Source organism: Catharus ustulatus, chromosome 5 (genome assembly GCF_009819885.2).
Source record: "Catharus ustulatus isolate bCatUst1 chromosome 5, bCatUst1.pri.v2, whole genome shotgun sequence".
Classification (NCBI taxonomy): domain Eukaryota; kingdom Metazoa; phylum Chordata; class Aves; order Passeriformes; family Turdidae; genus Catharus; species Catharus ustulatus.
The window spans coordinates 67,361,351-67,384,893 of NC_046225.1; the positions used below are offsets into that span (position 1 = coordinate 67,361,351).

A 23,543-nucleotide genomic window follows, 5' to 3' on the forward strand; every position below is an offset into this window, starting at 1 on the left:
AAGGAAAGCTAATAACCAAAAATGTTTAGAAAACACTGACAAGCCTGATCATTACATTTATAGATCTATGCTTTCAAAACTGTTTCACCACAAAAATCAATCTCACAAGATTGGAGTGAATTAGTTTTAAAAGTTTAAGTGTTTGATTTTAAAAAACATTAGAAGGTAATTAAATGTGATGAACAAAGTTCTAGGAGCTCTAAGACAAAAATATCATTACCAGTGAGCACTGAGTTTCAGAGAAAATGTTTTTCCTCCTGTCCAGGTGGAACAAGTAAACTATCCTATGGGCTGGCCTTTTAAGAGAATACAAAAGGACCACACTCCATGCTAGAATGGTCACACAGAACTGCTTGCCTCAATTTAAGGAGCTCAACTAATTAAGGAGCTCAATAGAATTTGGTACATTCTATGTGTCAGAGAACTTAATCATACAAACTATATAATCACCAAATTTTAATTTGTCCTATTTCCAGCTATTGAAGCTTTTAAAAACTCCCACTGTTTTTAGGTTTGATTCTGTGACTCTGTATGGTGAAGTGCATAACTGTTTGGAACCCAGATACACTGACCATATAATTTGATACTTACTTCTGTGAATATTCAAAATTTGCCAAATTTAATCCTGGCTGTTGAGCCCCTCAGCAGAAGGGTCAATATGGATTGGAAGCTCATCTTTAAAAAGAATGCAGGTTTAAGACTTCAGAAAGAAAGTTCCTGATTTAGACCTTTCTGAAAAGGGATGGGAGACAGGTTTGCCACGTTAATGCCAAAAAAGCACACAAAATCTGAAAAAAAGTGGAAGTATCACAGAAAAAAAGCAGCTGATGCAAATATTATTCTGCCATCAATATTAGTCTCAAATCCTGCTCTGGACTGTGTGGCTTTGTCTTCCTCTCTTGCCCACTCCCACCCTAAGCACCCACTTTCCTGACTGCCTGTCCCTCTGGACAGTGCAGGGCACAGCAGGTCCTGACCCCCTTTGTCCCACCTGCCAGCATCATGTGCACCCACCCAAAACTGGCAGTGAAACCCACAGGTCTTGTAAAAGGAGGGTCTGTGGGGCCTGAGAACAGCATAGATTGAAATATGGGATATGTTGGGTGAGGTCTTCTTGCATTCTGAAAGAGATAAAGCAGCCAGGGAGCAGAGCTGGTGTGATCCCATCCCCTGGGCTGTCACAGTAAGTCCTGGGGCACAGGGATCAGGAATCTGGGCTGGCACAGAGGGCTCCAGGTGCTATGGACAAAAGCAGAATGATGTGACACCCTCCAGACTGCTCTAATTACTCTGCAATTTCTGGTTTGTTTTTTTTTTTTTTGGTTGAGGTACACCAGGATGACAAAGAATTCCAACACTATATTCATCAATGCTGCTCAACAGACTTGATGATTTTTAAGAACACTTCTTTACTGATCAGATTATAATGACACATTTCACTCCCTTCTAACCATTACAATGGCATTTTAAATGCCAGTTTGGCCCATGACACAATGAAGAATGTTGCAAAATTTCATGTAAGATCTATATGGACTCCAGGAAGATACAGAAAAAAGACTGTCCTGACCAGAACCTCCAAGTAAATTAAATTTAATGCTTGTCCTCTGTACTAAGGATATTAGGTATAAAATACTCATCCATCTACACTTCAGTACTATCCTAATCACTTAAAAAAAATCACAAATGTTGATGCTCTTTATGCATATGAAAAAGTAAGGTCATTTTCTCAGTATACCTAGATAAAAGTATCTTCTATAAGTTGGAAGACTGGTAGTTTGAAATCAGAGAGCAACAGAAAGACCTTACTACACTATGGGAAAATGTGAAGAAAAATACAAAAAAGGACATAACAACTAGTTTCAAATCTTCTTAAATACTAGGTAGGCATTAGCTGGGAACATTAATTCAGTGTTGCCAAATGATCAGTAACAATCAAAACTCGGACCAGGAATCATCATAAAAGAAAAAAAGTAAAATAAGAAAGAAGCCTTATGAATACATTGTCTGTCCACACATTTTTAAAACTGCTTATAACCCTGGTAACCCATCTCAAAAATAATATTATAGTAACCAATTATATTACAATTCTGAAAAAACTGGACAGGATAAGACTAAGCTAACTTCTGATTGGAAAGAAAGTAATTGGTGACTGAGGTTTAAAACAAAAAAAATATCACTAAGTAGAGAGAAAGATTGTTGGTATTTCTCAGGACAAATATTAGCAGGTATGAAATGAAACTATACAGAAAACACAATTAGGTGGTGTTTTCTTTCCATACCATTAAACTGCAGAATATATAAGTCAAGTGATATCAGGAATGCCAAAAGTACAAGTTCACGTAAGTTTTAGCAATTCCATATTTATTTTTGTTAATTAAAGATCTTTATTCCCTATGGCCCTATTTCTTGTCCAGTGAAAAAACTGGTATTTTACAACTCCTTTTCTCCTCTAAAGCTTCTTAACTTCAAGGGATTCAGATCTTTCTTAGTACAGACAATAACTTTATTATCTCCCATCTCAAAGCTTTTATGTTTAAAACATAAATATCAAGCCTTTTTTCATTATTTCAATTCATTCTGTGCTAAATATTTTTTTCCAAGCCATTTTCTTTCTGGCACACAGATTGAAATGAGGACATTTCACAAAAGTCAGTATCGTTCTACAGACATTTACTGTCCAGATCTTATCTAATTTCTTTTTCAAAGAAACACAGCCAGCATTATTTGGGCTTTTTATACACTGAAGATCCTAGAAACATTTTAAAAAAAATTTTAGAAGATTACAATTTATATGAAAAGGCTACATGATATAAGGAAAAGTCAGAAGATCTATTTCCTACAGATGCCTCTTTGCAAACTAATTCACAGTAGCACATTCTCAGATCTAGTTTGGTGGTTTGGATTTTTCTTGAGCTCTCTTTAAGGTATATAGGTAGATCTCAAATCAGATCAAAGCCTATAAACTCGAAAGCTAACATTAAATTGTACTGCATAAGAATAGCAATCCAGCTGCCATTAATTCTGCTTAAGAACAGCTGTGGTGGAACAATTTAAACTAGTGAGCAAACAGAATTCTAAAGGAAAGGGAAAAAACCATGTAATTATACAACAAATAACAAATATGGGAACCACAAAGCTTTGCCAACATTGTTTCTGCATCTAAAATATCTGCTTTGCAGTTAGTTCACCATCCAGTTACCAACAGTAAAAAACTGCAATTCTTGGATCTGAAGCAAATTACAAACAAAAAAAATAATAAATAAAAATAACTTGGAGAGCATATCTTTTTCAGTAACACTTGCTTTGGAAACAAAGACATCTCCGAAGGAGTTACAGTTAAACTTCTGATGAAAACAAAGGAACAAAAATAGTTGTCCATGAACTAGATTAGCAAGGAAAGATGCCTTAGTGAACCCCAGAGCACTGCTTACTAACTTCTGTCTTCTACATTTTTACAACAGTTTCAGGAGCCTAAATTAAGAAGGTTACCAAGCAGTTGATATATTTTATTGTTTAAAAAAAATACACCTTTGCAATACCATTATCCAATGAGTCTCATAAAATAAGATTTCCTATTTTGTCTTCCTCTAAGGTCGACAAAGAGGACCCAACTACAAATTGACACTTTGCATCAGCACAAACAATAATGTGCTCAAGATAGAAGTATAAAAAGTGTGAAATAGTAAAGGATTTCTAAAAGCCAATACCTAAAATTTTAAAAAGCTTTTTAATTACATTTCAATAGGTTTGTCATATTCACTTGGAATAAACCTAGGACCCAAGTGCTAGTTATCAGGCTCAGATTGTAAAACCTCTTTTGATCTTCAATGTTATACTCACTGTCACACTATTAAAAACAGACTTTATTTTCCTAAAAAGAGAATGGTGAGAGGTCAATGCCTAGGATTCTGTCCTTATGGAGAGAGAACTCAAAGACTAAAGTGACTGTTGTGAAGCTTTCCAGTGGAAAAGGGAGTATTTTCCCAGTAAAACTTAATTTAAAACAGTAATGGGTGGACATATTTTTGGCCAGGCACTAGCCTGAAAACAGAGAGTGAGGGTTGAACAAAATCAAACCTATTTATATTAATTTAGTCTAGAGGGAAAGGAATGCTTCCCTGTTCAGCAATTCCTTAAGTCCCTTGCCAATTCTAACATCCCCTGATGTTTTCATATTGCTTATGGTGCTTTTCATTTGCGTCACCCAAAAATCATGCACAAGAGCAAGCAGGTGAGTGACTGGAACTTAGTGGGATGCTGAAGAAGGTGGAAAGAGCAATGCAACAGCAAAGGCAGGACAGTGCAACTGGGATTACAAACAAAAAAAGCAGGTATTATTCCATCCCCACTGAAACCATAACCAGGCTCCTCACGTTGGTATCTCAGACTTCACAAGAGCACACACCCAACCCAGCATCGATCTTAGAGCAATTTAGGAGCTTCTTGGCACCAGAAATCTTCCTTAGCTGTTTTCAGATGAAAAGCACCTTGCCTTCCATGATTTGCTTTTTCAGTAAATTTCAGCAAAATCATCAGGCCTCTCCTTGCTTGTTCATCTAAGACCTACAGAAGACATGGATCCCACCAAAAAATTCTCATTAGGTGTTTCAATAGAAATCTGTTCATGTGACACTTTTAAGAAACACCAAAAACGTGAAGTTCAGTGCAGGGAACAAAATGAGAGGTACACAGGGCCAGAGATATCTTCTAGTAAGGCCCAGAGGTGGACTAGAACCAAAATCTCCCTGATTTAGTTAGCACAGAAACCTTTTTAAAAGGTTTTAGAAAAGAAAATCAAATATACAGCAATTGTGAAAGTATGTATTCAGTAATTTGGGGATAATTCATAATTACAACATTTTAAAGAAAACAAGAAACCTCATGCTTTCACTAACAATAAAATCAGGCATTCTTAACTATTTTTTACAATTCACACCTATATTGAATTTTAAAATGCCTTATAGCAGCATAAAGAAAACTAATATTTTAAAAGTGGGTTTGCCAATTATCACAAAATTATTCACAATTCTAGCCTGTGAGCTGAAAACATCACTAAAGGGAAAACAAAGCTCAAAAAATGTGTTTACTTGCTTGTAACCCGAGGTCTGAAATCCCATGTCTATTCCTACTTACAAGAAGCACATCCCAGGCTCAGTTCTGAAAGTGCAATTTTGAATAGATATGTTCACTAACACTTTCTCACATCTGCTCTTGCGTGCTATACAATTCACAAATGTTTTGTAAGTGCAGCTATAAAATCTGGGAGTAGTTTATGCCCATCTTACCCCCCACTAGCATTGTACAGTACAGCATATTTTTCAGAATTACATGCTGTGATCATCACTGTTTATCTGCACAGCAGCTCTGCTAGAGCAGAATTGCATCCAGAAATCCACATGTAATGAAAATTCCAAGGAAGACAATGTTTCATATGGAAGCACAGAATCCATCACAAGAATCTCTAGCTTTGATAAACTTTTCTCCCTCTAGTGGCTTCTACATTCCCACTCATAGGATGTTTTACCTTCAGTATTGATGTAAAAGACAATTTAAAGCAGTATAAGTACTGTTCTGCCAAAGACAGACTCAACCACCAGGTTATAAAAATATGAATGTAATCCTATGTGGTCACTTTATGCAGTAACTGGAATGAGTCTGAGCAAGCTGTGTAAAATAAGTCCTTGCCACTTAAAATGGTCACAGGAACTGAGAACATGTAATTTTCTAGAACACAGGAGCTAACCCACCTGAACAATGGTTTGGAATGGGCAGTTTTACCTCATCCCTTCATGCAAAGTAATAACAAAGTCTGAATTTCTCCCATATGAAAATGAACTAGAGCTCTAAGGTGCAAATACAGATTTTCCCTATTTCTGCAGCACCTGATGTACAGAGGTATGATCATCAGTAATGACATCCCCTGATCATTTTTGTGAAAGATTTCAGATGAGAACATTGTACAATTTCATCTCTGTGAATTACTTCAAATAATCTTTATGAGCTTTTCTCATCAGTTTCAACAGTACTGAAAAATTAAATTCAAATGCAAAAGAGGGTCTGTAGCCTTAATGAAGAGATTAAATGCTAAAGCCATGCAGGAACATTTTAAATGTGTCTTGTAAACAAATTTGCCATTAATCAAAGAACAGAATGTCTATTATCAGATAAACTTAAAATGGAAGACTGAGATACTTTGTGTTGGTTTATGCTGATCTGAATGATACAGTAGGTGAAATATTACTATTTACCCACTTATCTCTCTCTATAGATACATCTTTCATCTCAAAGTGTAAAATTTTCTGAGAGATTTTAATTAGTCTAATTTTAACTTCCATGAAATAAGCGTTTCTGAAAAACATGTAATCCATATTACTGTCATGGACAACACTGCAGACACAAACTTATTACAGAGACCCCAAAGGAATTCCAGCAGCATCCAGTGCAGCACTTGGGACACCAACATCCACCCTGTACCTGCACCAGGTGCTGCCTTTTCCTTGGTCCAGCAGCAAAGAGATCAGGAAGCACACAGACTTCACAGCAGCACATAGGATTGAGTCAAGTGGCGTGGTGGGCAACGTTTACAAATTTAGCGTTTCTGTTCGGCTTTTGAAAGTGTGAATCACTTTGTATTTAAGAACACTTGAAATTCAATTTTATTGTGGGTCTGAAAAACATTGCTGCCTGTAGCAGTGTTCACTTTAACAGTGTATAACTATTATACATAATAGTTTATTTCTTTTTATTTTCAGCACAAAAAGCGTACAATAGAATGTACACTAAAGTTGTTTGCTCTACCGTGCAGTAAAATCAACAAAAAATGATTTCTTATTCCATACCAAACCCAAAATTTTCTGAAGTTCTGCAACCTAATCCCCAAAAAGGTTTTGTTTCTAACAGTATGAAACAACTGATGACCCTCTACTATTGTCCACTTGATCAGCAGTTGTATATTTTTAATCAAGTGAGAAAAAAACACATTTTTTTCAAAACAGATTTGGATAGCATGATGGATATCTGAAACAATCATAAAAGCAATACACAAAACTTTTACATACAGTCTTTTGTATGCTTCTTGTGCTGAAGATTGTTTTAAAGAAACTAGTACATATAGTAGTTATACACTGGTGTATTGTAAAGGTGAACATTAATGCAAGCATGGAATGACAAAGCTTCTCAAAGGCTAATTTGGAGTGCAAGATTCGAGTATAAGATTCTGTCTTTCCCTGGAGTCAGCAAACATTTCAGATACAAAAGTGCTACTGATCCTTTCAGTATCAGAACAATGGCCTCCACTTTACTTGAATTCCAATTATCAACAAAAGACTCCCCTGAGATTAGCTCCCTCAACAGCAAAATGTTGTGTTACAAAGGGTATGTAATATCATGCTGAATACTCTTCCCACACCTTTCATTGGTTTTTAAGTCTCCTTGTTTTCTCTAATAGTAGACAAAACATGAAGAAACAGTAATTTGAAATAAAATTTGAATTACAGGCTTGCTGGCAGAATGTAAGATTTGTGACCTACCACTCCCAGGTTTTTATGTCAGTTTTTAATGCTGCTTTTACTGAGAGGTTTGCTGGAGTGAAGTTTTGTAATAAAACAGTCTTATTCAGTTAAAAGTGTATAATCCAGATTTTTGACTAATGATTAGACTATGTCTCTATAAAATAGATGCCACTAAAACAACATTTGCAAGCCTTCTACAAAAAGGAACCTGACTAAAGATGCAGACTGTTTCCATTCTTTTGTAGCTGAAGGTCAGAAGAAACTGAAGTTGCTAAAATGTCATGCCTCCTTTTCATTTCAGTGCCACTGAAACATTTGGAAACAATGAAGAAACAAGAAGAGAAGTGAGAAAGCCCTAACAGACACTTCCAGCAGAAGTACAATTCCAGAGCTGCTCTCAATTAAAGAGGAATATGCAATGCCTCTGCAGACGAGAAATGCATTATTTTCTTCATCTGAAATTGTGCAAATTATATAATGCACATTTAAATTTTAATATCCAAGTATTACTGTGTAAAAGTGCCACAGGCAGATGGGTTTCAATGTGAGGGGTTTTTTTTGGTATTGTTAAGGATCAACACCAGCATATTCTTACCTTTTTATCTTCTTTAGATTTCCTGATACTGTGTGGCGGGCCAAATTTGTTCTGAATGCAGAACATCTTCTTGGACCATTCACTTTTGTGTGATTTGAGCTGTGGCTGACCAAAGCTGCCATCGACCCTGTACCTGTCAGCTGGAATCTTGCTCATTGGTGGGGGGAGGGTGCCACAGTTCACACTGGACCAGCCGTCCGTGGAGTCCGTGTACGACTCCTGGTCGCTGGCATTTCCGTGCTGCCACTCCTGTAAAACGTGCACAGGCAGCCACCTCTGATTGCCCGTGCCTGCAGCGTTTTTCTTTGATGGGGGCACTGAATTTCGGGAGGAAACCAGTGGAACTTCAATACGAGCAGAAGGGCTCAAGTGTTTGCCTACATTTTGAGACTTATCATTCTGAATTACTTCTAAAGGCATGTTCCCCTCTTGCTCATGACAGAAACCATTCCAGTGGGAAGCAGGTTGATTATGTCCCCTTCCTACTGGGTTTTCCCATATGCTGCTAGGAATGTGTTTACTTGGATTGGTCCCTAAATCAACCACCAGAACTCTATTATTCTTTTCTTCTTGGTTGAAGTTTCCAATTCCACTATCACTGTTACTGCTTGTACTATTATTCTGATGAGCATCTGCATCACCATCAAGGAAAGCCCTCGCACGCATTCCCTCGATCAATTCCCCCATATCCCTGTAGAGGACAGAAATAAACTGCAGGACAGGCAGAGATGATGTTGGAAACTCCAGACAGCCATTTGTATCTGGATCCGCTGTACATTCCAGTCCAAAACGTCTTGCAATACCCTGGTGAATTTTATGATGAAATAATTCCGGATCCACCATAAAAACATGGCAAGATGTCCTCAGGACCCCTTCATCTTCCTGAGCCAAGCTTGCATCATCGTTTGTCTGCATTGTGACTAGCCCAAAGAATCTTCTATCATCCGGGCAAACAGCACTGAATGCCAGTTTCTCTGCAGGATATTCTGCCACAACTCCTGATTTGTCACTGCACAGCTGAATACAGTCATGCATTATCTTCATCATCACCAGGGAATGGATTTTTTGCTCTGCCCGCAGACGTCTCATGCACCCACGAATGGCCTGCAAACTCTCGGTTTCCAAATTTGCGGTCGTTGAAGGAAGTTCAATGGAGCCTAAATAACCTACAATCATGGCAACATTCAAAATGCTTGCATCTAATCCAAAATCTTCTGCACTCTCCAGTCCAACTCTAAAAACTGAATCGTCATTCAGAACTTTGGCTATTTCTTCCTTTGACATTACACTTTCATTGCCAGTTTCAAATTTCATAGCAGCAGAAACTGAAAATGATCTTTGTTTTGGTGCAGAATTATCTGAGTTACCAGCACAAAGAGCAGGATTCTCAAAGATCATGTTGAAGATGCCACCAGACTGCATTTCTTCAACAACTTTCTCTGCTCTGTTTATACCCAGTGCTTTAGAGTCAGGTTTGGGTTTCAGCCACCCCTTCCCATCATAAAAACCAACTTCTTCATCACTTGAACACGAATCCATATGACTAATCCCTTCAGCAATGACCATGTGCAGGACTCCAGAACACTTCCCTATAAGTTTCACTACGTCTTCATGAGAGGCTTTTTTCACATTGATTTCATTAACTGCAAATATCTGATCTCCTGCTTTAAGTCCAACATAATCTGCAGGGCTTCCTTTCATCACACAACTAAGAACACAAGGAGCTTGTCCAGAAAGGGTAAACCCATAACCTGCTCTTCCTCGAGCAACTTCCACACTTCGTATCCGTGGAGGAGCGTGCATGTTGAGTCGACGTTTGACCGTTTCTCCTGGTCTGTACATTTTGGACATTTTTTCCTAAAATAGGAAAGCTTTTATTTAGTCCAGTTTTTTATCATGTTTCAAGAGTATCACTTCATCACTCCATCTGATGAAGATCTAAAGAAAGAAAGAAAAAAAGGACATTTTAATTCTCACCATATTTCAAGTTTTTTAGTACTCACTATTCCCTTTACTGTTCAGAAAAATTCTTAGTGAACTCCACCAAAAACTATTAACAAAACACTCAAAACAGTTTGAAAAATAACAGGTACCACAGTGTTAGTGATGAGAAAGGATTTGCAACTAAATAAATAAAGTGGCTGGACAAAATGACAACATGACAGAAGGGCAAAGAACAGGATCCAAGCCTTTTGATGTACAGTCAGTGTTTTTTATACTAAGCATGTTATGTCTTCCCCAACTCCCCCAAACTGCCTACTATTCAGTTACCTTCTGGTTTACTGCACCCTTGTAGTACCACATTTTACAGCATGGAGAAAATCTTTCTTTAAGCTCATGCATCCTTTCCCAGCAAAATAAAAATGAGGGCTTATGCTCATCCACACCCTTTACACTCAAGGTGTAAAGGTACCACATGTATCATTTAAAAGAGATTAATTACCCCTAGAGTTGCCTGTATCTCTCCACTGACTGTAATAGCAGCTTAAAATAAATACCTCAGTCTTCAACTTCCTTACATGCATTTCACTTACATATGCAATGACAAGTGGACATTCAGTCATGTATCAGACCAAAGGGATCCAAAATCAGATTTACTGTTACACCCATCAATTAATCTACTCAAAACGATTTGTCAGACAGCAAACACTGTAAAAATGCATTTCAGACCATCATTCCAACATCCATGTGTTTTAGTTTAGCTTAAAAATTCAAAAAAAAAGAAAAAAAAAAGGAGTGAAAAAGACACATGCTGCCAGTATTAGTCTAGTCATGACTTTGCAATTAACTTACAACAGCTTTGTATGAACAGCAAGAAGAAGAATATCTCACTACATTTTGGTGTCAGCGCTGAAGTCTGGATGTCTTGTTCTAAATATACTTGGGCAAATTCCATTGTTTTAAGAGAGGTTCTCCCACTAATCAGGTTAAAATGCATGAAAATGACTAACACAAATAAAAGAAATTACGACTTGTTCAACTCTTTAAACTACCCCCTTGTTGCATGATATGAACCCTCACTTCCATAGGTCTGGAGGATGACTGGCAGAAGTAACCACGGGACTACAGCTACATAAAATTACAATAAACTCCATCTGAGCAAGTGAGAACTAATCTGACAATAATTACAGTAGTTTCACGAATACAAGCCGCACGGATTATAAGCCGCACCCCCGGTGCCTCGACAATGTTGCTGTCTTTGTCAATAGATAAGCCGCACCCCGAATATTAGCCGCACTTTCGTTCGTCGCGAGAATCCGTGCGCAGCTTTCACAAATTGGCCAATTAGTAACAGGATCGCGGCATAGCGGGCTTTACTGGCTCGGGGCAGGGCCAGGAAGGCTCGGCCCGCTCATGGTTGCCGACGGGGCCGGGTGGCCCAGCTCAGCGCCACGGCTCGGCGGGGCTGGCCGGGTGGTACTGCCGCCGCCGCCGGGCTCGCTGGCCCCCCTCTCCCGTCAGCACCGCCCTGCTGCCGCGTTCCCTAGCCCCGCCGCCGGGCTCGCCGGCCGCGTCGCGTTCCCTAGCCCCGCCGCCGGGCTCGCCGGCCGCGCCGCGTTCCCTAGCCCCGCCGCCGGGCTCGCCGGCCACGGCGCGCCGCGTTCGCTAGCCCCGCCGCCGGGCTCGCCGGCCGCGCCGCGTTCCCTAGCCCCGCCGCCGGGCTCGCCGGCCGCCCCCTCCCGTCTGCACCGCCGCCGCGTTTCCTCACCCTGGCCGGCACTGCAGGCCCCCGCACCGCCGGGCTCCCCCACGCTGCTGGCCCCGATTCTGCTGGGCTTCCCCCGCTGCCAGGCAGCCCCACCCGCTGGCCTTCCTGCTTCTGCCATGCTCCCCTGCACTGCTAGCCCCAGTTCTCCCGGGCTCCCCCGCCCTGCTGGCCCGGGCTCTGCCTCCCCCCTGCCCCGCCCTGCTGGCTCAGGCTCTGCCGCCCGCCCCCCACACTGCTGGCCCCGCCTCTGCCAGGCTTTCCCACCTCTGCCGGGGCCGGCCGGGCTCCAGCTTGGCTTGGGGCTGCCGCGGGCTCTCACTTCCGTGTTGGCAGCTTTTAGAATTTTGTTAATGTATTAGCCGCCCCGGAATATTGGCCGCACTTCCGGGTTTCCACCAAAATTTTGGTCAAATTGGTGCGGCTTGTATTCGTGAAATTACTGTATTTCAAGTTGGTCCACAGATTTATTCCTAACTCAGACACATTGTAACATATTTAAAGTGTATAAGGTACTTGAAAGCAAGTATCTTGTGCATGTGGACAAAATGCAGGCAACATTTTAGATAAATACACTCCCATAAAGACATAAATATACATACCCACAGAGACAACACATTTATTTATCATATCAAATGTGATAAATTAGTGGTGTCTCACCCCCTACTTGCTTGGACAAAAAAATGACCAAGAAATCCTACTGACATTGCTCTCAGCTACACAAATAACAAAAAACCCACGCTCAGAATGTGATTACAGTAATTTCACGAATACAAGCCGCACCAATTTGACCAAAATTTTGGTGGAAACCCGGAAGTGCGGCCAATATTCCGGGGTGGCTAATACATTAACAAAATTCTAAAAGCTGCCAACACGGAAGTGAGAGCCCGCGGCAGCCCCAAGCCAAGCTGGAGCCCGGCCGGCCCCGGCAGAGGTGGGAAAGCCTGGCAGAGGCGGGGCCAGCAGTGTGGGGGGCGGGCGGCAGAGCCTGAGCCAGCAGGGCGGGGCAGGGGGGCGGCAGAGCCTGAGCCAGCAGGGCGGGGGAGCCCGGGAGAACTGGGGCTAGCAGTGCAGGGGAGCATGGCAGAAGCAGGAAGGCCGGCGGGTGGGGCTGCCTGGCAGCGGGGGAAGCCCAGCAGAATTGGGGCCAGCAGCGTGGGGGAGCCCGGCGGTGCGGGGGCCTGCAGTGCCGGCCAGGGCGAGGAAACGCGGCGGCGGTGCAGACGGGAGGGGGCGGCCGGCGAGCCCGGCGGCGGCAGCCCGCCGGCCGGGCGAGCGAACGCAGCAGCGGGGCGGTGCTGACGGGAGAGGGGGGCCAGCGAGCCCGGCGGCGGCGGCAGCACCACCCGGCCAGCCCCGCCGAGCCGTGGCGCTGAGCTGGGCCACCCGGCCCCGTCGGCAACCATGAGCGGGCCGAGCCTTCCTGGCCCCGCCCCGAGCCAGTAAAGCCCGCTATGCCGCGATCCTGTTACTAATTGGCCAATTTGTGAAAGCTGCGCACGGATTCTCGCGACGAACGAAAGTGCGGCTAATATTCGGGGTGCGGCTTATCTATTGACAAAGACAGCAACATTGTCGAGGCACCGGAAGTGCGGCTTATAATCCGTGCGGCTTGTATTCGTGAAACTACTGTAACTTTCAGAATGTGACACTACTTTCACAGTATTTCTGTCTGGGTTAGAAGAAACAAGGCAATTATTTCCAAAGTTCTACCAATTAAAAACCAAACCAAAACTAAAATACTATTCAGGATGATCGCCTTAACTACTTATCTTGATTACCAAATTTAAGAAACCACTGCTGTTTCTGAAATATTCTGCTAAATACTCAACTGAAGGATGCAATTCCCATAGGATCCTTCCAAACACAAAACAGGACAGATTTCAAGATATCAGAAGACATCCAGTTGGCTTTACTTTTGGAGGTTTAGTTTTTATATTTTTGAACAAAGGGAGATCAGGTTTTTATGTCTCCACGGTGCAGCTGTGACTATTCAGTGCAGTATGGTTTTTGCAAATTGTTTTAATATAGCAATTATCCAGTTTCATTAACAATACTTTTCCTATAATTAGAGGGGGAAAAAAAAACCTTGGCTTTAAGAAGTAATGGAACTTCACACTTAACCTTTAAATGGAAATCATAATATAAGAAGTGCTTTGCAAACATTTACCCAAACTTAACCCTTACATTGCTGTAAGAAAGTCCCAACAACTTACGTCCAGTCTCATATCTTACATGTAGTTTGACCCTTTCCTGATGAGGCTAAACTTGGGAACCAAGAGGCCACTCTGCATTCAGCTATCTCTAATTAGGTCTAGTACTTTTTGAGAATCATCATTAAATAGTTCAATATATAGTTCTCAAAAAAAAAAAATAGAGCTAAGAAATGCCCAACAGTAAATAAAAATCTTCTGTCTAGGAGCATGAATATGTTATGATTTACCTTATAATGAATATTCCTGTTCTCAGCTGGAGAATAGTCTAATAGGATCCCTGAGTACCCTCCAAAACTGTGCTGGTCACTGCTATTGCTGCCCAATAGTATCTGGCACCTAAAACTGTGCAAGTAGCTTGCAAGAGGAAAAGAAACAATTACAAGAGTATGAGATTATAAATAATCTCCTTTTAAAAATGAAATAAAAAGCAGTTGCTACTAAAAAACTTAAGATTCACTCTTGTAATGTTGAAGTGGTTGATAAGAAAAACAGATATTTTTACAGCTATCTCTCTGATCTGTAAAAAAATATCCTAAATGCCACTATAAAAAACACACAATGAAAATGTAGTTAGGTTGGGGAAGAGGCAAACCCCAATGCTGTCTTACCTCACAATTCTGCATTTGCTAAGAGAGGTTTTCCTTTTAACTCCACTCACAAGTCAATTTACCTACTTGTCTTCCTAACCTATGACTCTTACACATCAAGCATTTATTGTAGGTGATAAGCACTGATAATAAAGTGTTATTCAAAAACCTGACAATTATAAAAATGAAACAGGCTGCTAAGATGCTACTTTTCCTCTAATAATGATGTTCCAGAGGTGTGAAGACTTTCAGCTATTAATATATTTGTGAAATTTTGTAGGTGTAAACTTAAGAACTAACTCATCATCAAAGGGTTTTTGCTATTAATGTGTCTATACATTAAAAAACTCAAGACAAAAAAATGCTAACCAAAGAAAAACTGTATTACTTCACTAGATCACCTCTTCCCTCCCTCAGTACCTGAATATTACTGTGCAATTTTTATGCTAATTACACCCAGGACAAACAACAGCTCATTAAATTTATCTAGAAGAGTTCAAGACGAAGGACAAATGTATCTCTTCTGCAAGAACCCTCAGCATCCAAGTATCTTTTACTGCAATAATGGCATGACAGGTAAATAAAAAAATCATGAAAATAGAGTTTCTCATAAACAGAGATTGCCAAACTGTTAACAGACTAGCTCAAAACTAAATAATCAAGTTATCTAATTGCTAACTTTTTTTTTAATTTCTTTGCAGGCTTAAAATCTAGAGTTGAAGAGATATGGCACAGAAGTGGCACAAACTTCCACACCTCCAAAGTAATCATGTCAGAATATCATTTTCCAGTAATAAATTACAAAAAGCGTAGCATATCCAGTGAAACAAAAAACAATTCACTTGCACTCATATAAAGCTTCATAGCTTTATAACTACAAAATATTTCACAGAACATTCAGGCAAAAACACTAGTATGTACACATTAAGAGTTGTTCAAGTATGTGAAATAATACAATTTGCCCATACACATCAGCTTTGACACAGAACTGCAAAACAAAACAAAGCATTCAAGTTTTCTGCCAGTATACATTCTGGTCTACCATTTGAATCAATTATTTGTGGGGTATAAACCACCAAAAAACCACCAAAAGTTACAGTTGAATTGCACTGCATCCCACAAACACAGCATTTCTGTATGGAATGTTTTTACATATCCACGCTAGCTTTTCCTGACATTTTCAAACCCTCTTCTCCAAAGAAAATAACATGTATTTGCTTACTTTCAAGGGAGAGGGGTGGTTTGTTTCCTGCTTCTGGTCTTGTTATCTCATAGCAACAAAAAGAATAGAAACAGGAGGCACACTCCTGCTGCAGTCTATGTTAAAGTGTAACTTAGCAGCTACAGAGGCAGCCAGGATCAGGAGTACACGACTGACCACCCCTGCTCCCAAAAGCCTCTGGAAATGAGCAGCACTCAGCACTGCAGGATCCATGCTAATGTGCACAGACGCTGTCTGGCTTCACTTTGTTTTTCAATAGTGGGACTGTAAGAGAATAAAGTATGCAAAGTGGAAGTGCACAGGGGAGAGAGACTGTTCCCCCATCCCTCACACAGGTCTTGAAGTAATGCAAAAGACTCTTCAGCAGGGATGCCAGTTGAGGCAGAACTGATGCCAAGTCCCCACAAAGCCTAAATGAAGCTGTAACATTTGAATTCCACTAACTATTCAAATGTGGTACACGTTTATAGACAAGTTACACAAGAAATGTAACAGCACAACCTGCAGAAGACAACTACCAGTTGTTTGAGAACTTGGGCATGACAGTGTTTTAATAAAACAAAAAATCTCATCAGCATTTCACAATTAGCAAGACAGACTTTGTTTCCTTTAGGTGTACCTAGTGTGATCATTAAAAATATACTGTCTGTAATTAATAACAGCAGGCTAAAACACAGCTGTTAATAAAAACTCTTCTCCCACTGAAGACAGCGTAGGAAATGTAAGGGATACAAATGGGACATTTGCTGTTTTGTCTGACAAGACTCATGTGAGTAAGGACAAAGTTTTCTAAAGCTACTGCACAGAGAGTCATGCGCCTACAATTCAGACTAATTTATTTGCTGTATTTAAGAAGGTGGGAAGGTTTCGTTGTCAGTTAGGCTTTTTTTTCCCCCCTTACTTTTCTTGCAAACTCGTTCCAGAAGTGCTGGGACGCCGCGGCAGCAGCGCCAGCCAGGCGGGACGGGCTCGGGGCAGCAGGAGGGCACGGCGGGCTCGCCGCAGCTCCGCACACCCGCTCCCACAGCCCCGCTCCCGGTGCGGGCACATCCCGGGGGACATCCCGCGGGTGACCCCACGGACACCGGGTCCCCGGCTGGAGCAGCGCCCCGCGGGGTTACCCATTAACTGCCCGGCTCCCGGGGCAGCCGCTTCCCGGGGGGTGGAGCTGCGGGGAGGGGAGAAGCGGCACCTGAGCCCGCAGGGACGGTTTGAAAAATCAAGCGGTAAAAGACGGGAGGGCACGGAGCGCCCGCGCCCCCCCGGGCGGACCCGCTGCGCGCCGGGGGTCGGGGCAGCGCCGCAGCCCGAGGGGCGCGCTCAGGGGCGGCCGGGGGCTCCCGGCTGCCCCTCCCTCCCCTCGGCCCGGCGCCGCGCTCCCCTCCCCCCTCGCCCCCCTCCCGCCGTCCATCTGCCGTCCCCGCTCCTCTCGCCGCATCCCAGCGGGGTCCCGGGCCGGGCGCTCGGCGGCGAGGGGGATGGGAGAGCCGGGCGGGCTGCGGTGGGCGCTGCCCCGCTCGGACACACTCACCTCTGTCCCACGGGACTCCGGTTACTCCGCCGAGACAGCGGCTGCCCCGGTCACCGGGGAGACGGCGCCGGGCTCGGCCGCACGGCGCTGCGGCCACTGGCTGCCCGGCGCTGTCAGTCACCGCGCTCGCCCGGCGGGGTGGCGGTCGGGTTCCCGGACAGAGAAAGGGGAGAGACAATACCCCGCGCCGGAGGACTACAACTCCCGGCGTGCCTTGCGCTCCGGCCGCTCGCTCCAGCCGTGGGGAGCTGGCCGCGCGGGGCATGACGGGGAGCGTAGTTCGCTGGTGTCCCCGAGCCGCTTCGCCTCGCCCTGGGCTCCGGCGGGGCGGGCAGTGCGCAGGCGCGGGCTGGCGGCGGCCGTTCGAACGGGGCTGGGAGCGGCCCGGGCCGGGAGCGGGACCGGCTCGGCCTCAGGCTCGGGCTCTCACCGCGGGCCCGGCGCGTCCGGGGAACAGCGCGGCCCGGCCCCAGGACGGTGCGAGGAGGGACTGAGAGCCCGCGGCTCGCAGCGCAGACGGGGCAGGGAGCTGCCTCAGACAGGTGTGCCGCGCCTTTGAAGCCCGGGAATAAAGCGAGACAGAGCGCGCAAGGTAAAGGTACAAATGGGAGGGAGCAGCATGGCCTTTTATCCCGGGAGGGTGAGGAGATGGTAATTAAGGCGCTTGGTGGTAATTAAGTAATTAAGGAGGTTTGCCGCCCGGATGGAGCAGGGCACCGGCAGCAAGTGTTCCAAATACACACGGACAGCACTTCCAAAGGGTAACACTGGCAGCCCTTGTTTTAAATAGGAGAAACAGAAGAGGGAAAAAGAAGTTGACACCTGTTAAGAAATTCGTAAGGAATATAAGAGTCAGAAAAAGGGAAAAATTAACCAAATCTCTTTGACTTTCCTACAGAACCTGAAAGGATTTTGTGATTAGCTGAAAGAAAGTCCCTTTAATTGTTAACGTGTACTTGTAGAAATCCTTTTTATGCAGGGTGTTTAATTTTATTTCTCTGTGCACAGAAAACCTGACACTGAACCTACCAGGCAGAAGTTGAAGGAGAATTCTTGCCTTTTTCTGGGGTTTTGTTGTGGTTTTTTTCCCATCTCCAGAGCAGGATATCTATCCCACTACTCAGTGTTGCTGTTATGTCTGTAAGATAACATCTAACTTGTAATACTATTGCTTAATGGTTTAACTTCAGTAAATGGTCTAATTCTTATCCAGTCTAGGAAATTGTTTCTTAATAACTCCTTCCTGAGCTGCAATGCTTACAGGACACCAGAGTCTTCAGGAAAAACAAAAACATAGCACAAAGGAAAAAGCTCTTTGGAAAAACAGAGCATCATGCTCCTCTAGTCTGGCCTTCACCTCCTCGTTCTGCTTTTTTTTTTTTTCTTTTTCAATCTATCCCAAGGAGATTACTACCAATCTGAGTTTTGTTATCTCTCTTATCCTGTTTTATGGGAAAAGCTTCTGGGAAAAAAAAAAAATTAAAATAAGCACTATTTCTTTTTCTCATCTTCACAGAGGACATCATGGCAGATCAGTGTGACAGAGTTCCAAACGTCTTCAGATGTCCTGTGTCTCATAAAAATAATTATTAAGTCCTTAGGGAGGCTAAAAATTCAAAGCATAAGGAAGAAAATTGAGCGGTTGATTTTTTTAAACCCCGCAGTTGATTCTTTCAGGTGAGGGACAGTAATTTTAAAAACTACTCCAGTGATTTAAGTTTGCCCAAAGAAGCTATAATTCTTCATCTTTTTGACTGGGAGGATGTCACAGGCAAAGAATTGCATTCCACAAATCAAAGGTGTTGGTTTGGGCTGACATCTCTTAACAGCCCAATTATTTCCAGCTTCCACATGAGGTTGTCAAGACTTTATCTCTTTTGCCTCTGCCTCTGTTGCCATGTTACCCCAACAGATCCAAGACTGACTTGCACGACCTCCTTGCCTATAGAATGGAAAATGGATCAATGTATTTCAGTCTGACCTTGTAAACAGCTGTAACTGAAGAAAATCCCTTGGCAAGTGACAAGTAAAGTGGAATTGTAAGTATCCCACAGAGGTAACTGCTGGTCTCCCACTGTGTCTTTATGGAGTTAATACACAGGAATGATGCTTTGTTTCAAAGAGGAGGGATGCTAAAAAGTGCCATCAGCATCTGCCAACTATAAACTGATTACTCCATGGCAGGGTTAGATTACCCCTTCCAGATGTACTGAACCTGTTATATTTGTGATATCCAACAATCTGCTTGCTCTATTATAATAGCACAGGAGCATGTGATTAGTCTGGCTTCAGAGAAGGCTATTTTGTACTACAGCAGAATTTCCTACTTAAGGAGTGCTCAGGAAGGAAGAAGTGAGAGCTGAAGACTGACATGCCAACAGGTGTGCTCACACACTACTTGCAGCCAGAAAAATCCAACTCATCCTGAATCAATTTAGTGCTTTGCTTCAGTGCTTTCAGAAACGGTGATTAAGACTTCATGTTATAATCTGGAACAAAGTGATTAATGGTCCCTCAAAAATCCACACAAGGTCTCAGCTGTAACTTACTGTTTTCACCACTGTTGGAGACAATAAAGGAAGGAAGAGTGTGAAACAAAGTGATAAGGATTTGTGGCTTTGGGGCTGGAAAAGCTTTGGCTTATAAGGCTAAGTAGCTTAATGTTGGGCATACAGACATCTCAATCACAGGGTGGCTGTCACAAGCAGCTTGTCAGGCTTCATCTGGAGAGGTTTACAATGCATCCTGTAATGGAGTGTGATTACTGCTGTCACAAACATCAGATGAGAAGTCAGAAAATAAACATAGTCCAGCATCTGACACGAAGTCTGTGGTTTTACCATTGTTTAATTACCTTAGTTAAAGGAATGCAAGTATTGGTTGTTCCAGAAAGGGTTTTTAGACATACAGAAAAATCCTCACATAAATATCACTTATATAATTTAATGTTTTTAACCTGTTTAAAATAATAAAATTGTACATGATTGTAAGTATCAAATACTTGTTCAGTTTACAAACACGACTCAAACTTTCCTAGCTTGTTCTGAACAGCAAGGAAGACTGTGTGTCATATACATTGTAGGTAGCTGTTGGCCAGTTAATACATAGTTGGGAGCAAAATTGTTGTTACAGAACTCAGTATTTTTTTAATTCCAAAAGCTTATCTGCTTTCTATTAACCAGCCAGTTCAAAGGGTCAGTAAAGATCATGTTTTGTACACTGAGGACTGTATGAACACACAGCCATCAGGAACTACCTTGGCTTAGTAGTTCATCTAATATTTAGAAATACTTTTCCCCATTATTTCAAATACAGCTTTTACCTGGTATGAGACCCTCTTGGCAGTGGGAAAGGGAAGAAAATATTTTTGTATAAATGTATTTTGGTTTGGATGATGGTGTTTCCCATCCATGCATGCTTATGAACAAAACCCTTACAAGGAGCTGTGAAGTAATAGAAATAAAGGGGGGTGGATACTCATTCTGTTAAATCTTGACTGGCCAGTAGAGGACATAGCCTCCCAAATCCTATTTAGGGTTAAAAGAATTGATCCTTGTGCATCTACTTGGCTTTGTAATTGTGTCCTTACCTACTATGATATTTAATTAAACATTAAAATATAGTTAAATAGATTTTGTGTGGAAAGATTCTTTTGTGCACTTAAATGTGTGAATGGTGCCACTTGCAAAATTGAAGGTTCAAATGGTAAACTGTCTGGAACAAATTTTTTGTGTGAGAAAACAGGCACAGCCAAGGTCCTGACTGTCCCTTTGTAAAGCACCACAATATAAATATAATTATTTAATATCCTAAGAAAATGTATTCCCCTGTAGTAGAATGGGCTGTATTTATTTTTCCAAAATCACTAACAGAATTCAAATAAAACATTTTGCTGTAGTCAAAAACTAGAAACAAAGAAGGGTTCTGATGTCAGTTTTTCTTCCCTTAAGTATGGTTACATGTTATTAAAGGTGATGTCGTGTTAAACCTTCAGTGCTCTATAGAACCAAAACATCTGATAAAACACCTACTTCAAGGACACAAGCATACTTAATGCACTTCTGTCAACAACTGGAAACCCAAGAATTGAGCTTGGCCTTACTTGTTATCAGTGAAAGCACAGAAACTTCTACCCCACCGTTTCTTGTAGGCAAATAGTCTATACCCAAGATTCCTCAGTTTCTGATAAATGCTTTGCTGAGCCTAAATTAGTGCAAATTTTTAATTTCATATTGTGTCATGGACACCTAATATTTTCAAAACACATACACCCAAATGAAAAAAAATATTCTAGTGTATTTCTTTCCCTTTTTATATTTTTTTTCCCTTTCTAAAGGGATTGTTGGTTTTGTTTGTTTAGTTGATCTTAAGCCTTGAAGCTTTCATTTTCTAATTCAAAATTGCCTGACTAATTAACCTGGACTTTGTGGCTCCATTAAAGCTGTGTCTCTTGTCCCACTGGGCTCATTTAAGCGGAGTGTCTTTAGTTCCATTGGGCTTAAAAATGTGTATCATCCAGCAGCTGAATTTACATATTCTGAAGAATTTTTATGTATATTTGGTGCTGTAAGGGAAAGGGGTATCTCAGGAAATTATTCCTCATGGCTCCAGCTATCATGCCAAAGAAGTCATTGTCTTATTCTGCAATGCTCAGAGCAAGCAAGTTCTATCTTTGCACCTAAACAGCAAGCTAGGATCATGCATGACATCCTCTAGTGTTCTGCTCCTGTGTCCCTCTTTTTTCCTTTTAGAACCATTTCCAGTGTGACTCCCAGGTTCATGCACCATCCAAGAGTGACACATCAGGACTCTGCTGGCTGAGGTATCGCTAAGCACATGTCCTAAGTGATGAGGGACAAATGCCCCTCATATCCTTAAACCTTGGGAAAAACATGCTGAGAGTTCTCCATATTCATGTATGACTACAGGAAAAGAAACTGAGTGAAAATAAGAGCCTGAGGCACTGCAGAGGTGACATGAGTAATAGACAGAGAAATCTACTTTGCATATTCCTATTTAACGTAATTCCCCTGATAGAAGACCCTGGCTGCAGGACAAACTATGCAGCATTAAAGTGAGGAGGAGGGATCCTCTCTCTCAGCAGTTAACCCAAGAACCAGAGAACACATTTTACCTTGCTCCAGTCGGTATGTGGCAAAGTCAAGTCCAAGCATTTTTTCATTTCCTCATCTAAGCTTTTTACTCCAAACTTTGGAAAAAATAGAAATTCCTTTTGGACCAAGTTCAGTCTGTCTTTACAGCACCTGCCAGAAACACAGCTCTGCTTGTGGTTGTATCTTCTGAAGAGAAGAGATCTGTCTTCAGAAGAGATCTCTCTCTTAGCTGACAAGGCATGGCATGACTGAGTGATACTTAGGTCCACCTTGGCAAAGGTGGTTTTGTACAAACACCACCCATAATGCAGAATGACAAGATTCTGCCCTGGTTCTCAAATCTGCTTTAGCTCAGACTAACCTCATCTTCCCCTAGCTCATAACTGGATTCTGAATGGCTTTTAAATTAAATTAGAAGATACTTCCTCATTCCAGGTAAAAACCATCATGATTATTAGCATAACTTCAGCAATTAAAACTCTCATAAAATGCACTGAGATATACTTACATAAAAGAGGATCATTTTTTTGTGCTCCACCAAAACTTTGGTTTAAGACTAGACTTGCAGTTATTCTGAATGACCTTCTGAAGTGAAAGTTCATTTGCTAAGAGTCATTTTGGCCTTGACAGCACATGTGGAGTTCTTCTCAGTACCTTCACCATGGCTTCTTAAGTTCCTCTCAGAACTAGGTTAAGGTCTTACCTCCTGCTAAAATTTCAGTCCCATAGTAAAAGTTGAATGTTAATGGATTATTTATTTCAACCTGTGGCAGGCCTACTTCCCTTTTCACCTTTTTAAGGATACAACATCTGTGGTGAATTGCATGATCCAGGTGATCCAGGCAGTCCTGGTGATTGTGGCTGGCCTTCCATAAGCATTCTCACGTTCTTTCCTTGATAACTGGCATCCTCCAAGGTATTGCCTAGCATAACATCCTAATTTCATCTGAAATAGAAAATTAGCCTATTTTTTTTTTCATAAGATATATTTTAGTTAACAGTGGATTTAAACCTAATCAAAAGTACTTCCTTTTCATTTGGAGTGGGCAAGAGATCACAAG

At 41.9% G+C, this 23,543-nt stretch overlaps 1 protein-coding gene and 1 long non-coding RNA gene across 4 annotated transcripts in view; one reads left to right on the top strand and one right to left on the bottom strand.

Annotated features, from left to right (window-relative positions):
- Positions 1–17,451, bottom strand: part of RGS12 (regulator of G protein signaling 12) — an 87,929-nt gene extending 70,478 nt beyond the window's left edge. For all 3 annotated transcript variants that reach the window (XM_033060740.1, XM_033060739.1, XM_033060741.1), the window contains exons 1-2: positions 17,369–17,451; positions 8,107–10,044 (exon numbers count right to left, since the gene is read on the bottom strand). In XM_033060740.1, the coding sequence (XP_032916631.1) occupies positions 8,107–9,957 (1,851 nt within the window). In that variant the 5' untranslated portion in view covers positions 9,958–10,044; positions 17,369–17,451. The remainder of the gene's footprint in view (positions 1–8,106; positions 10,045–17,368) is intronic.
- A 354-nt stretch (positions 17,452–17,805) lies between these two features.
- Positions 17,806–21,000, top strand: LOC116996655. Its single transcript, XR_004417984.1, has 2 exons — positions 17,806–17,960; positions 19,281–21,000. It is a non-coding gene; the product is annotated as an uncharacterized LOC116996655 (long non-coding RNA).
- The last annotated feature ends 2,543 nt before the right edge of the window (positions 21,001–23,543 follow it).